This window comes from Charadrius vociferus, unplaced genomic scaffold, assembly GCF_000708025.1.
Source record: "Charadrius vociferus isolate BGI_N301 unplaced genomic scaffold, ASM70802v2 scaffold201, whole genome shotgun sequence".
Classification (NCBI taxonomy): domain Eukaryota; kingdom Metazoa; phylum Chordata; class Aves; order Charadriiformes; family Charadriidae; genus Charadrius; species Charadrius vociferus.
This window is the reverse complement of record NW_009646936.1, coordinates 1,698,447-1,712,590: the sequence shown is the minus strand read 5'-3', so window position 1 is coordinate 1,712,590 and position 14,144 is coordinate 1,698,447. Positions and strand designations below refer to the sequence as shown.

The 14,144-nt window shown below is 41.7% G+C and overlaps 1 protein-coding gene across 1 annotated transcript in view; it reads right to left on the bottom strand.

The window, feature by feature from the left end:
• GRIK1 (glutamate receptor, ionotropic, kainate 1) overlaps positions 1-14,144 on the bottom strand; it is a 239,115-nt gene that overhangs the window by 51,452 nt on the left and 173,519 nt on the right. Inside the window, exons 5-7 of the mRNA XM_009894929.1 lie at positions 6,403-6,456; positions 4,507-4,680; positions 1,166-1,309 (exon numbers count right to left, since the gene is read on the bottom strand). Coding sequence (XP_009893231.1) covers positions 1,166-1,309; positions 4,507-4,680; positions 6,403-6,456 — 372 coding nt within the window. The remainder of the gene's footprint in view (positions 1-1,165; positions 1,310-4,506; positions 4,681-6,402; positions 6,457-14,144) is intronic.

Here is a 14,144-nt window from a genome sequence, read left to right as displayed (position 1 = left end):
TTGCAGTGAGGAAAGTATCTCAAAACTTCCTTAATTCTTAGGTCAGGTCCATGAGTACTGGGGTAACTCTTGTCGTTTCTTTATACTTTCAAAGAGAGAAGCTTACAAGGAAACCTTAAAATTCATAAAACACCCTGTGTGGAGAGTACTGTTCCAGTAACTTTCAATGCCTTTTGTGTAGGTGAATCACCATGTAGTATATTGCCTGTGGCAATTCTGGAAAATTTACTTAGAAAAATTGGAGAAGGTGATGACAGCTCTTCTACATGTTCTGTAACCACCACATGTCTTGTCTTTCAGTTTGCTCCTAATATATTCCTGGTTTCAGGTGTATGCCTCAATGTGCTGCCACCACTTACCTTGGACCTCAGCCTACGGGTCCTGTTCCACCTACACAAGTGCTAATGAATGTGGCTTTGATAGGAATCACACTGTCATGGACAAGAACTGGACCAAAAGATGAAATATATATAGGAAACTCCACATAATTTCCAATTTTCATTTCCACATGCTTTCCTAAAGGAAAAGTTTCCATTTGAAATTCATGATAAAGACTGAATTTTTGTAAGACTGAAGACATTTCAGCTAAAATGTGTATTTTTTTGTCTGTGGATCAAGATAGCTCAGTGATGCATTCTTATGAGATAGTGCATGACTTCATGAAGCAATTTACTTCTTTACAAACACTGGCTGCAGTATTTTCTTGATATCATATTATTGTGTGTCCTGATCAAACAACTGCTAACCATATGTAATTAAGTGGTAAAACAAGGACAGAGCTACAGACTCACTTTTCTTTCAATTTCTAGAATGGATGTTGTTAGTTATCTCATATTTTTAGAAATTATAAACATCCATAATAAACATTAACCAAGCAAAACACCTAGGAGATCTTACAGTGTCTTATTCTGATATTTTATCACATCTACGATTTAGCAGTTTCTTTTTTTGAAAGACCAGACACAGTCTCCACCAGAACGCAAGCCACAGCCTTGTGTCTGTAAATCAATGTTTCTCTGCTAGGAAGGTGAGGAAGAATTGGACATCCAAGTGCCAGAAACCAGAGCATAGCATATGACAAAGACCAGGGAGCAACAACACAAGCCAGTGTGGTAAAGAAGAAAGGAAGGATTATGCTGATCATAAGCAGATGGTCTACACTTGCCTCTTTTATCAGATTCATAAATCTGGGTCCAAAACGCCACGGCTTGTGTCTGTGGCACTGCAGGGAGCTGACAGTCATTTGGGAGGCACGCTGGGAGGCCACTGCTACCATGTAAACAGCATCGTACATCAGAGCTGCTTCAGTCTGCATGAAAAAGAAGAAAGACTTTCTTTAATGTACATCTTTATGCCTGGTTCCTGATTTTCTCTACTGAGAACCATTTCCCTGTGCTGCTGTTATGGAAAAGGCCACTACTGGGCTCTCCCTGGAAATCTGAGATGTAACAAAATTTTTTTTTACATCTTATATTAATCTGGCCTGGGGGCGTGTGGGAGGGCTGTCCATGTGAGGCCCATACTAGCTCTCCATCGCTGCTTTTCTCATGGCACTTGTAGGATTGCTTTCTTCCCCAAGGGGTAGGCAGGCCCTGCTCTTGAGGGAAATCAGTCCCACTGAGCACCTGGTGGGCATCCCACAAGACAAGTATCTACTGTCTCTAAGTGTCTACCACTCTTAAGAATCTTCGCTTTTGGCACAGATGCGTGAAATGGCCCCACCGAGATTTGACCAGGGCTGTTCCTCTGCCATACCTCCCATGCCATCCTAGAGAGAGATTTACTGTCCTTTTGAGGTGCATTTTTTGGTGTTTAAGTTGGACTTACACATCTAACTTCTAATTGTCTAAGACAGGACAGATGAATACAGCCCTTAGATACCTAAACATTACTAAAATTCCTGCATGCTAGTTGTGCGTCTGTGTTTCCTGTGAGAATGGGTTTATTGGTTTAAAAGCATGTCCAGCAAACCTCAAACTGAGATCACACACTCTGTCATCCTTTATCGCTGGGAAGTTTTAGAAAAACCTTGCCTTCACCTTCACTGTGTTTCAGTGCTCTCATGTGTGCGGCGGGAATGGCCATGTTTCACTTAATTTACAGGGATGCTGCAAAACTGATGAGCTTACCTTTCTTATAAAGCTACTGAATAATTAAGTAGGGCTTTAAAAAAGGTACTAACTCTGCAGATGAGAAACTGGACTCATCTGCATGAACTGCAAAGCTAATCCGTTTTTTATTCCTTTCCCATGCAATTCCTTTGGGAAATTAATAGATTTGATTCTTTGTCTGTTTCATTTACCTAAGTAAATTACAACAGCATCAGTCTTATCAGCACTGGAGTTTTTTGCTGGCAATCAAATGTGATCTGAATTTATCAACTAATCTTAATATACTGCAGATGAGGAATTGCTCTTGACACGCTAGTCAGGATCTGCCCAAAACAATGCTCCCACAATCAGAGTAAATTGAAAACATTATAAATGGTGAGGCAGGCAGAAGGAGACAATAACAGCTGTTCTCAGTGTCAAGTGTCTTAAAACAGATAGTTGTTCCAAGCAGACCCGGAGGCAAAAGGCCTCATTCAAAATCCCTCAAAATCAATGGAAAGATTCCCATCAATGTTAATGGACTTCAGATCAGTTTTTACATTAGACTGGGGACATGCCCATCCAGGATTGAATTTTACTGGGTTGCTGGAGTCCCAGTCTGCCTGTGTCCCAGGCCTAGAGACTCTGGAGATACTTGATGAAAATGCTTCAGTGCACTTCACTTTGCACTCCTGTCTGGGACCCCCGATTATTTTACTTGATAACATGGTGCATCCCGCAGTGTTTGCATGTTGGCAGCATTGCCAGACTTGGCTGCTTGAATCTCATGCTTTTGTAGCTTGTTACTTATCCACCCTGACGTGCAGCAACTGGGAGGTTATATTACCTCCCTTAACCTTTTATTTCTCCCCGCACTGCTGTTCTGTTTTAGGGCTTGGGGTTGCATGAAGGAACAAAATGTCACCTCATTTTCTGAAGCAAACTGCCTTATACTGATGTCTGTACTGGTGCATAAGAAGAAAGGGTCTAAGAATTAGTCCTGGAACATAGTTTTTCTGATTTTCGTATTCTATTAAAATTATTGCAAAGAAATCCAAAGATCCCACTAGAACAGCTATGCTTCTGTGTGCAATTTGGGCATAAAGTGAGATGTGAACTCAAAACTGTCTTGGTCATGCCCTGCTGACTTCCCACAAGCTGACATCAGAACCAACAATATAGCGTGAACCAGAAGGGAGAAATCCTGCATTAACAATAGGAGATGTAATCCTGATCTCATTATACTGTGTGGCTTGTCATAGCCTTATTGTCTAATGAAATATAGCAGTATTGCAGCTCTCCATCAAACTGAACAGGCAGATCTTGCTATGAATATTTAAATGATCACAGCCAACGAGGAAGATGCTTTCCTTGGTGCTCATGCTGTTTCAGAGCATCAAGGACACTAAGACATTATAGAGATGCAAAGGAGAGCGTACGAGTCTAGTAAGAACTTTGGTTTTCCTAGTTTTACAGTTGGATGAATACAGGTGAATAGCTATGTGTGAATAACTACCCTTGCAGGTCCTGTGTATTCACAACAGAAGTTTCCAGGGACAGCTTTCTCCCGTGCTTTGCGTATGAGTGAGCACAACGGCACTGCCCAAACAAACGACGTTTCTTTTTAAATCCTAGAGATAGCACACATTATGCATTTCTCTTCAGGATGTTAGGATGTTTCAAAATTTTTGCTGCAATCATCTGCAATACAGTCTATTTCATATCACTTCGAACTCCACTCAGTACAGAAGATACATTATCTCATATCACAAAAAGATGGCAACCCTTCACCCCGCAAAACTGAAGAGAGTCACGCTATCCATGTAATTGCTCCTATCCTTTCCTTTTCTTCTTGGGAGAGTGGTAGGGAGGAAATCCTAATTTCCTGTCTTGATGATACCTTTCATTTATCTTTAAATTATATCTTAAAAGCCAGAGTTACTGTAGATGATGGAAATGAAGAGAAAGGGCACTTTTCCAATTTAAAAATGCTATTACTTATCCACATGTACAATATCTTTCCCTGCAGGTTATAAATTGTATACCTGCTATGAAAGTTTTTATTTCCTGTTATGTTCTTCACTCCATGCAGAATATTGTAAGAGAAATGAGGCAGCAGCACATACATTTGACAACAATAAGATGAATGATGTTAGCTGGATGGCACTAGGACAGAGAATTGCCACTCATCTCTAGAGCTGCCCGGGAGTGGTTTGTCACACAGGTGGCTACAACATTGGCTCATGGGGAAAATGCATTTCTGTGTAGAAGCAGGTAAAAGGAAGCCTGTTTGGGGGATGCTCCTTCAACATTTGCATTGTGAAATAATGCAGCAGTGGGATCAGTTCACGTCTGCTAGAACAGCATTGCAAATCATGCCGTAGATGCCCCTGCATCATTGTGATTGTTCACTTACTGTCATCATGCCATCGAGGAGGCCAGTCTCCGGTTTCGGTGGTGCCTGCAGACGCTCCATTGACCATTTCTCAATGATGGATGAAACTTGCGGGTTCTCAACATTGAGCAGGCGAAAGCCTGTCATATTTACTCCACTGTATCTGTAGGGTTCCAGGTCTAATGCAAATAGATCCTAAATCACCATTAAGAAAACAAACAAAACCAGATGTAGTATTTTTAAAGCAAAATGTTTGGAAGGCAAAATTAGGCCAAAATTGTATTTGATTTTCAATCCAAAACTCACATGCTGTTTTTTTTTTTTCTCCTGTGAGTGCTCTGTTTGCCCTCAAAGCCTAGTCATGACCGCTTCAGTTATAAATCTGAATAAACCAAAGCTGTGTGAAACTTATGACAAACTACTTATCTGCTTTTTGGAACGTAAAAATCAGTTTCCCATAACAACACTATTTTGCAACCAACCTGCACAGCAGTATCTAATCTTAATTTAGAGCAGTCCTCTAACAGTGTTACAGCTCTGACAAACCAACATGAGGAATTAGCTGGCCAATGTCAAGCTTATTTCTCAACCGGGGAAAGGAAAATTCCAAGAGATGTTGAGAGTGATACACTTTTACTACTTATGAATCCTATTTTTCTCCTGCCTTGCTTCCTTCAGGTGACTTGCTGCCAGTGTGTCTAATGGACCTGTCAGGCCAGTGCATAGTAAGTTCATGCACTTCAGTGCTTGGCATTTGCAGGGCAGGAAAATAGTGGGTATTCTAAGTGATATAATTGTGTGGCACACTCCACAGCTGTATTTATCAGGCAGTGGAAAGATGATAACTGTTTCCCAAAGCCTGAAGGCTGTTTTTCAGAACAACTTTTTGCTGATCCTGGCAGGCCAGTAAAATGACAAATGTGTTGGTCATGGTTTAATACCACAGTAACCATCAAAATGTCAACATTTACAATACCATAATGCCAAGATACCACAAGTACTGCTTACTGCTTGTTCTACTGTGTGCTCTATACTACCTCATGCATATTGTTGGTGGTGGTTACCACTTTATGTTAGACTTTTTATTGTATTGTTTGTTGTATAAAACTGTAAGATCCACAGTCAATCCTAAATTTTCACATTTTTCTTGATGTTAAAATGGCCTCAAAGAGAACTATTTCAAGCCATTACTTCAAGTTCCAAACAGCTAGAGAGTCTTTTCTGACTAATTAATTGACTATTGGATTCAAAACGATTTTCCACTTCCACATAAAATTTTATGTGGAGAGGAAATAAAGAATAAACTGATGCACATGATATAATCCAGTGCTCTAGAACTGTTCTAGCAATATTAAATCATTGCTGTCTTTCTAGTCTACAATGCATATTGAGCTTACACATAGATTGAGTTATATTTATATGTAGCATATAAGTCAAAAGATAGGAAAAATGGGCTGAAATAGGTATTTATAGATTTGTACCATAAAAGAAAATTTAGGGGTTTTCTTTTACTATAAAATATCCCAAGTGATTTTGTACATGTGTGATTTTGTGTCTTTATATGTAAATTAAACATTTTAGCAATGAACCGCACCACCGGCGGTGCTTAACCTCAGCTCCAAAGTAAAGCTGTTCATTCATTATTTTGTTTAACTCTGATCCACCTGTACTGATGACTCCTCCTTAAACACAATACTGCAATTATTTTCCATTGTATTAAAGTATTAGCCAGCCCCACAGATACTACAAAACAGTTTCCTTACAAAATTGTGAGTCCTGATATTACTAAGGAGTGTTAGTACTCATTCTCCAGGGATTTTCTTGAACAATGGCAACAAAGATCTAGAAAAAGTGGAAATTTTTAGTTGTGTTTCTGCAACAGAGAAAATTCACCCCTAAATCTTTAATGTTCCTTACCAATGTTGTAAAAAAGTAGTGGTAGTATTCAGTCATCATTCCCATGGAGAGAATCTGTTGAAAGAGATTGAAAGGTGAATGTACTTTAATCTGGATGCCTTCAGTGTACGGCATTGTCTTTTGAAAAGCATGGATTAATCTAGAACAATACATTACAGGTCATGAAAACTTGATTGCAATAAAACCTACATTTTCTTTCAGGAGCAAAAAATATCCTATTGTATTTAAATTGCTTTTTACCACCTCTGCTCAGGAAAGAGATTAAAGATTGCAAAACTTCTAGGACAAGAAAAATTACCAGTGATAACGAGAAGCTGATTTTTTAAAAGTGAAAGTCTTTACTCTGCACTTTAGAAGTGTTAAAAAGGAATTTACTAGTAAACAAAAGAATTTGTGGGGAAAAGTGCTTAGGTGCACATGTTTTTATTCTGCATTACCATGTGAGAACAAGACACTTGGTGAGTGCTCACTGAAGTAAACAAGAAAAACAAAAAGAAGAAAGCTTCTATAAATGCCTTTTGTTCCACCTGGGGAACACAGGTCTGCAGGAGGTCGTCAAAACAAGCAGTATGCAAGGATTTCTGGTCTGGATTAATTTTTTAAGAGTCAGACCTTTTGAAGGTCTGCAAGATAAGGATGGCATTTAAATGCATACTGACTGGCCACCTCGAGCGGAAGAGGATGAAGTTTTTCTTCCCAGCCCTCACATTGCAGAAAACTTCTAGAGGAATGTGTTTTTTCCCTCAGCACCTCTCCAAAAATCACAGGGAATGCTTACATAAAACACCCCTGATGGTGTCTAACAGGATGCTTTACTGTTTCAGCCCAGCATCACCTACACTTTTTGCAGTGTCCACGCACGCTATTACCGTGATGCCAGCATTTTGTGAAGAGGAGGAGGAATTATGAGCTAGGAAACTACTGAAGAATTCATTATCATGACAGTAACATAGTCAAAGGTTAAATGTTACTCAGTCTTGATCACAGTAACGTAAGCATCTGCTATTAATAGTATTTCAGGACACTTTTAGCAGTGCCTGAACAGCTGCTTGAAAGACAGGGGAAAATAGTGTGATTTGGCATGCCAGAATTCTCTTTCATGGCAAAAGCCTCTGAAAATCATATAATAGTTTGGGTTGGAAGGGACCTTTAAAGGTCGTCTAGTCACCCCCCCTGAAATGAGAAGGGACATCTTCAACTAGATCAGGTTGATCAGAGCCTCATCCAGCCTGACCTTGAATGTTTCCAGGGTTGGGGCAACTACCACCTCTCTGGGCAACCTGTTCCAGTGTTTCACCACCTTCAGTGTAAAAAATTACTTCTAATCTAAATCTACTCTCTTTAAGTTTAAAACCATTATGCCTTATCCAACTGCAACAGGCCCTGTGAAGAAGTTTGTAACCATCTTTCTTATAAGTCTCCTTTAAGTACTGAAAGGCTGCAATAAGGTCTCCCCGGAGCCTTCTCTTCTCCAACAAGAGAGAAGTTGGGCTGAACGACCCCAACTCTCTCAGCCTGTCCTCATAGGAGAGGTGTTCCTTCTCTCTGATCATTTTCATGGGCCTTCTCTGGACCCACTCCAACAGGTCCATGTCTTTCTTGTGTTGAGGGCTACAGAGCTGGATGCAGTACTCCAGGTGGGATCTCACCAGAGTGGAGTGGAGGGGCAGAATCACCTCCCTCGACCTGCTGGCCATGCTTCATTTGACACAGCCCAGGATACAGTTGGCTTTCTGAGCTGCAAGTGCACATTGTCATCTCATGTCCAGCTTTTCATCCACCAGTACCCCCAAGTCCTTCTCGGCAAGGTTACTCTCAATCCCTTCATCCCTCACCCTGTATTGATACCAGAGGTTGCCCTGACCAAGGTGCAGGACACTGCACTTGGCCTTGTTGAACGTCATGAGGTTCACACAGGCCGACTTCTTGAGCTTGTGCACGTCCCTCTGGATGGCATTCTATCCCTCAGGCGTGTCAACCACACCATTCAGCTTGGTGTCCGCAGACTTGCCGAGGGTGCACTCGATTCCACTATGTCATTGATGAAAATATTGAACAGTACTGGTACCAATACGGATCTCTGAGGGACACCACTTGTCACCAGTCTCCATCTGGACATTAAACCATTGACCACTACCTTCTGGATGAGATGATCCAACCAATTCCTCATCCACTGAATAGTCCACCCATCAAATCCATATCTCTCCAATTTAGAGAGAAGGATGTTGTGGGGGACTGTGTCAAAGGCCTTACAGAAGTCCAGGTAGATGGCATCTGTAGCTCTTCCCTTGTCCACTGACATAGTCACTCCGTCATAGAAAGCCATTAGGTTGATCAGGCGGGACTTGCCCTTGGTGAAGCCATGCTGGCTGTTTCACATCACATCCCTGTCCTCCATGTGCTTTAGCATAGCTTCTGGGAGGATCTGTTCCATGATCTTCCCAGGCACAGAGGGGAGGCTGACAGGTTGGTAGTTCCCAGACTCCTCCTTTCTAACCTTTTTAAAAGTGGGTGCAATGTTTCCCTTTTTCCAGTCACCAGGAACCTCACCTGACTGCCATGATTTTTCAAGTATCATGGAGAGTGGCTTCGCAACTACATCAGCCAATTCCCTCAGGATTCTGGGATGCGGCTCATCAAGTCCCATAGACTTTTGTATGTTCAGGTTTCTCAGGTGGTCACAAACCTGATATTCTCTTACAGAGGGAAGGACTTTGCTCCCCAAGACCCTGCCTAGCTGTCCATCCACTTGAGAGGTCTGGGAAGAGAGCTTTCCAGTGAAGATTGAGGCAAAAATGTTGTTGAGTACCTCAGCCTTCTCCTCATCCATTGTTAGCAGTTTGCCAGTCTTGTTTATCGAGCAGGGTACTCTTTCTTTGACCTTCCTTTTCTGGCTGACGTATCTGTAGAAGCCCTTCTTATTATTCTTTGCATCCCTTGCCAAGTTCAGCTCCATCTGCACCTTGGCCTTCCTGACTCCATCCCTACACAACTTGGCAACATCCCTATACTCTTCCTAGGATACCTGTCCCTGTTTCCACGGCCTGTGCATTTCCTGCTTGCCCTTTAGTTTAACCGTCAGGTTCTGACTCAGGCATGACAGTCTCCTGCCTTCCTTTCCTGACCTCTTCCACCTGGCAATCAAGAGCTCTTGCACTCTATGGAAAGTGTCCTTAAAGATCTGCCAGCTGTGTTCTGCTCCCTTGTCCCTGAGGGCAGTTTCCCAGGGGACCCTATTGACTAACTCCTTCAACAGCTGGAAGTTTGTTTTCCTAAAATTCAGGATCCTGACTTCACTCCTCACCTCACCCATATTCCTCAGGACTGTGAACTCCACCAGTGCATGATCACTGCAGCCCAGGCTGCCTCCAATCTTGATGTCACAGATGAGCTTGCTTGTGTCCAGCATCGCATTCCCTCTGTTAGGGCTGTCTATTACCTGGCTTAAGCAGTTATCCTCAATGCACTCCAGGAGTCTCCTGGACTGTCTACAGATCGTCATGCTACTTTTCCAGCAGATATTGGGGTGGTTGGAGGCCCCCAGAAAGACAAGATCCTGCAAGCATGATGCCTCCTGTAGCTGGACTAAGAAGGCTTTGTCAATAGGCTCCCCTTGATTGGGTGGCCCTGTAGTGGACACTAACCACAAGGTTGCCTTTGTTGCCTCAGTCTCTAATTCTTATCCATAAACTTTCAACCTGCTCGTGGCTCTTCTTCAGAGACAGCTCTTCACACTCTATCCATTTCTTTATATAGAGGGCAACAGCTCGGCAGCTCCTTCCTCGCCTGTCCCTTCTGAACAGCCTGTAGCCATTGATAGCCGCACTCCACTCATGGGATTTGTCCCACCAAGTTTCAGTAAAGGCAGCTAGGTTGTAGCTTTCTAGCAGCATGGTGGCTTCCAACTCCTCCTTCCAATCAGTTGTGTGATTGTGTATGGCATTTCCTCACATAAAAAAAGGAAATAATCTGAACTTTCTAAGCTGTAGTAGATAATGAAAACAGCTCAGTGTTAATCACAAATAACCAATCCATTTCCAGCACTAAAAATCAAGCCAGAAGGCAAGTATTTTATTGAAATGCTCCACTGAATTTACATGTCAGAGTTGCCTTTTTTATTTCTTATTTTATTAATCCTCTTCTATTCCATTCCTTAGAGTTATTTTATTACCTGTAGAAATAAGCAATCTAGCAATCCTGGAGACTGATGTTCCTTCCCTATTTATGCACAGAAAATGATGTATGGCAGCATCAATGGAAACTTTTGCATTCTGTGTTTCCCAGCTGACCTGGCTGGACTCAGTTCTGCTCCCTGGAGAGGTGCCATTTCTGTGTCTAAGGTCCCTGCTATAGGAAGGAGGTGCCAGTCGGGATTTTTATGATGCAGGTCTCTTTTGAGCTGAAACTGTGTTGAAATAACCCAATTACTTCATATGGGGCACAGACCAGCCGCTAGGTTATACAAATGCGGTTTGATCCCAGGTAACCTCTGTATGCCTAAATTTATTTGGTCCTCTACAGGAAGTTCGCAGTTGGTCCATGGTGTTACATTAGTATGAACACAAGATCATACTAATAAATGTAAATAGGAGGACACAAATACCCAGATTTAAATTATTGATTCATTACAGTTTTAATTCTAGCTTGAGATAGAAGAGCTGACATCAAGTCATTCCACTTCTGTTATCAGAAGATATAAACTGCAATCTGCCTGTGTAGAAACAGTAAGATAGTGGAGAACCAGGACAATGCTAAGCCATATAATGCCTTAAAATACAACTTTACATTAACTAGACAGATACATTAAGTAGAACAATTCTAAAGTGTGTAGCCTGGATGTTCGGGAAGCATTACCTAGCTGTGCTGCTGCAGCTACACTGCTACTTGGGTATCCAGCTAGTTAATCTAAGGTAGCCCTGTTATTGCTTTCCTCACAAATCCAAGGGCAGTAGCCTGAGAGGAGTGTTTGCTTCCTGAACACATTTTTGATTAAAACTTCTTATGAGAATATTGATTCCCAAGTAATATTCTATAAACAGAGCTGGCAGGACACACACACACCTGTGAATAACAATGATTTCAAAAGTCATGCTGCAGGATTATCTTTGAAAACAAAGCAGAACCAAAACCCCTGAAAACCAAAGGCAGTTGCATGTAAAAAGTGAGGTTCAACCAGCAATGTTATCTGCCATAACCAAGATACAGGTTCACCACGGCAATTGCTGGAAGAGTGCCACGGATTTGCGAAGGACCCTGCACCCGAGGGCTCCATGAGAGATGCTCACTGAAATTCTTTCAAAGAAAGTATTTCAGCAGCCCAGGAAAGCTTCACCAATATGTCTCCTTTGTATTTTCTCTATTAATGGTGACTAAATTAAGATATGAAATTACAGGCAGCTGGAAGAGGACTTGTAACGTCACGCACACGTTACTAATGCCCTTGTCCGGTTAATGAACAAGAGCTGATGCTGGATCTGTCCCAGGCTGGGCACCAATCTGCCACTGAGCTCCGCCCTCTCACTTAGCACTGGTCACAAGACCAGCCTTAACTGGTTGTCCTCCCTTCTAACAATCATTAAGGCAATTAGTTAGCAGTTATATAGCACTTAGACTTTGCTGTGACACGTTAAATCTGTAGATTGACCTAAATAGGGTGCTTTTTATTCATGGATCATAAAAACCCTGTAATCGTAACTTTTTTATGTTTTAGGGTAACATGGTCACTAAATAAAATTCCCAGTGAAGGAAGATTTGATGATGGTACCAAATGCCCACTCAGGAGGCTGGCATTAGGAAAACAGGAGGTGAAGACAAGTTAAAGCAAAAGCAAGAGGAATGCTGAAGATCCCAAAGCATTAATGACTTCCAGGCTTTAATGATTCATGTATGTTCACAGAAGCAAGGACTCATGTTTTTCGCAACACAATAGATACAGGAACTGCAGCTTCTAGGAACTCCCAGGAGAGAGACAATAATAAAAGCATGGTAGGAGCAAAGGCTCCTTTCAGGTTGGGAAACCTCTGAAGTGCCTTGCAAAGCAGCTGCACTGGCTCTTCCACAGAGCAAGTGTCCCCCTACTAGAGAAAATGAGCAGACCAGCCCAGAAAAGAAAAGGAAAAGCAACAAGATTGGCATATGTGTATAAAGCTGCCCATAAGAAACTAGAATGAGATTTCATTACACATTCCTATTTAAATAACTTTGCATGTAATTATTTAAATGATCATGCATCTGATATAAATGTCCTATTTAAATAATAACAGCTTTTACTTACTGTGGAACTTAGATGAATGTAAACTAGTGAAACCAGGCTAAAATATTCTGCATTCTCCTTGCAGACCTCCTACCCTTCCTGGCCTGTATAAAATATATTCTTCAGCCAAACTCGGATATGGGTTGATTATGGATTATCCTGGCAACTAAGAAAAGAGACTTCCATCTCTGATTATTCATTTCAGATCAGATGTTTGGGCCTTGTCTTTTGCAGACCTGTACTTTTATCTGTGGATCATGAACTGCAATGTGAATCTCAACAACTATCAGGGGTCAAAATATGCATGGCAAGTGAATAGAGACTGGATAAAAATATTCTCTTATGTCTGTAAATCTCTTTGGGCACCCCGTTCCTGGCTTGCATCATATCCCAGCTTCAACCTACATTTGTTCATCTTGTAAAAAATTCACCACCTCATTTAGAGCTAGTGTCAGTCTTCCCTCAAGGTGGGCTGAAACCAGAGTGATGGTAAAGCATATTAGCAGGAACTGCATCAAATACTTTGCTTGCTTTCACTTTGCATTTTCCTCACTCGAGCTAATTTTTAATTTCATGACCATTAAATGAATGCATTTCATTATCCAACTAATTAGTATCACCACTGTTTTCTAAGATCAGCAAGATAAGCCATAATGAATAATAGCCTCTCTGCCTCCTTGCCTCCCAAGTGTTTGATATAAAACCTTTATATTGTGTTTACAGTGCTTCCCTGGACTCTTTGTAGACAACTTCACTTGGACATGACTTAACTTAGTGGAAATCTCTATCCCACTCAGTCACAGCATTGGTCCAGCTGGAGTGGTGTAGATTTCCTCCAACATGGACATGAGCCATATAAAGAAACAAGGTATATTCTGTAAATATTTCACTAGTATTGGAGTCCAGCTGGAAACAAGGGCCACAGCAATAGGGCAGGATGAATGTGTTGGCCCAAAGCCCCAGTCAGGTGTGGTTGGCTCCTTCTGTTTACTGAAGGGACCCCAGGAAGCTAGGGCAGCTGCAGTACCTTTCAAACTCCAGCATGGACATTATCTCACAGTAACAAGACTGCATTTGCAAAAAAAAAAAACCCAAAACAAGCATTTGCATCACCCAGTGAATCTTCCAAGGAAGGAAAGAACAACTGCACAAGCAAGTTTATGTAACTAGTTTAGCTTTCGTCTGGACAACACAGCTAAGAAGAACAGAGAAGCAGAGTTCTCAGCATAGTGCAGCTATGATTTACACAGCCAGGAGCCCAAAAGACTGTATTCTGACCAGTAGCCTGTGCTGCTGTGTCTTCCAAGCTCAGAATAAAGTTTCTGAGGCAATGGCCACATTTACTTCTGTGGAGACCTACAGTTAGATTTGGGAACTGAAGTGCACGGCCAAATTTCATGGTGAATTACCCCTGCCACACCATTGCTGTGCCTATGATCTTCGCTGATGTCTTAACCTATGGCTCTCACCATGTGATGCCATTAAGCAG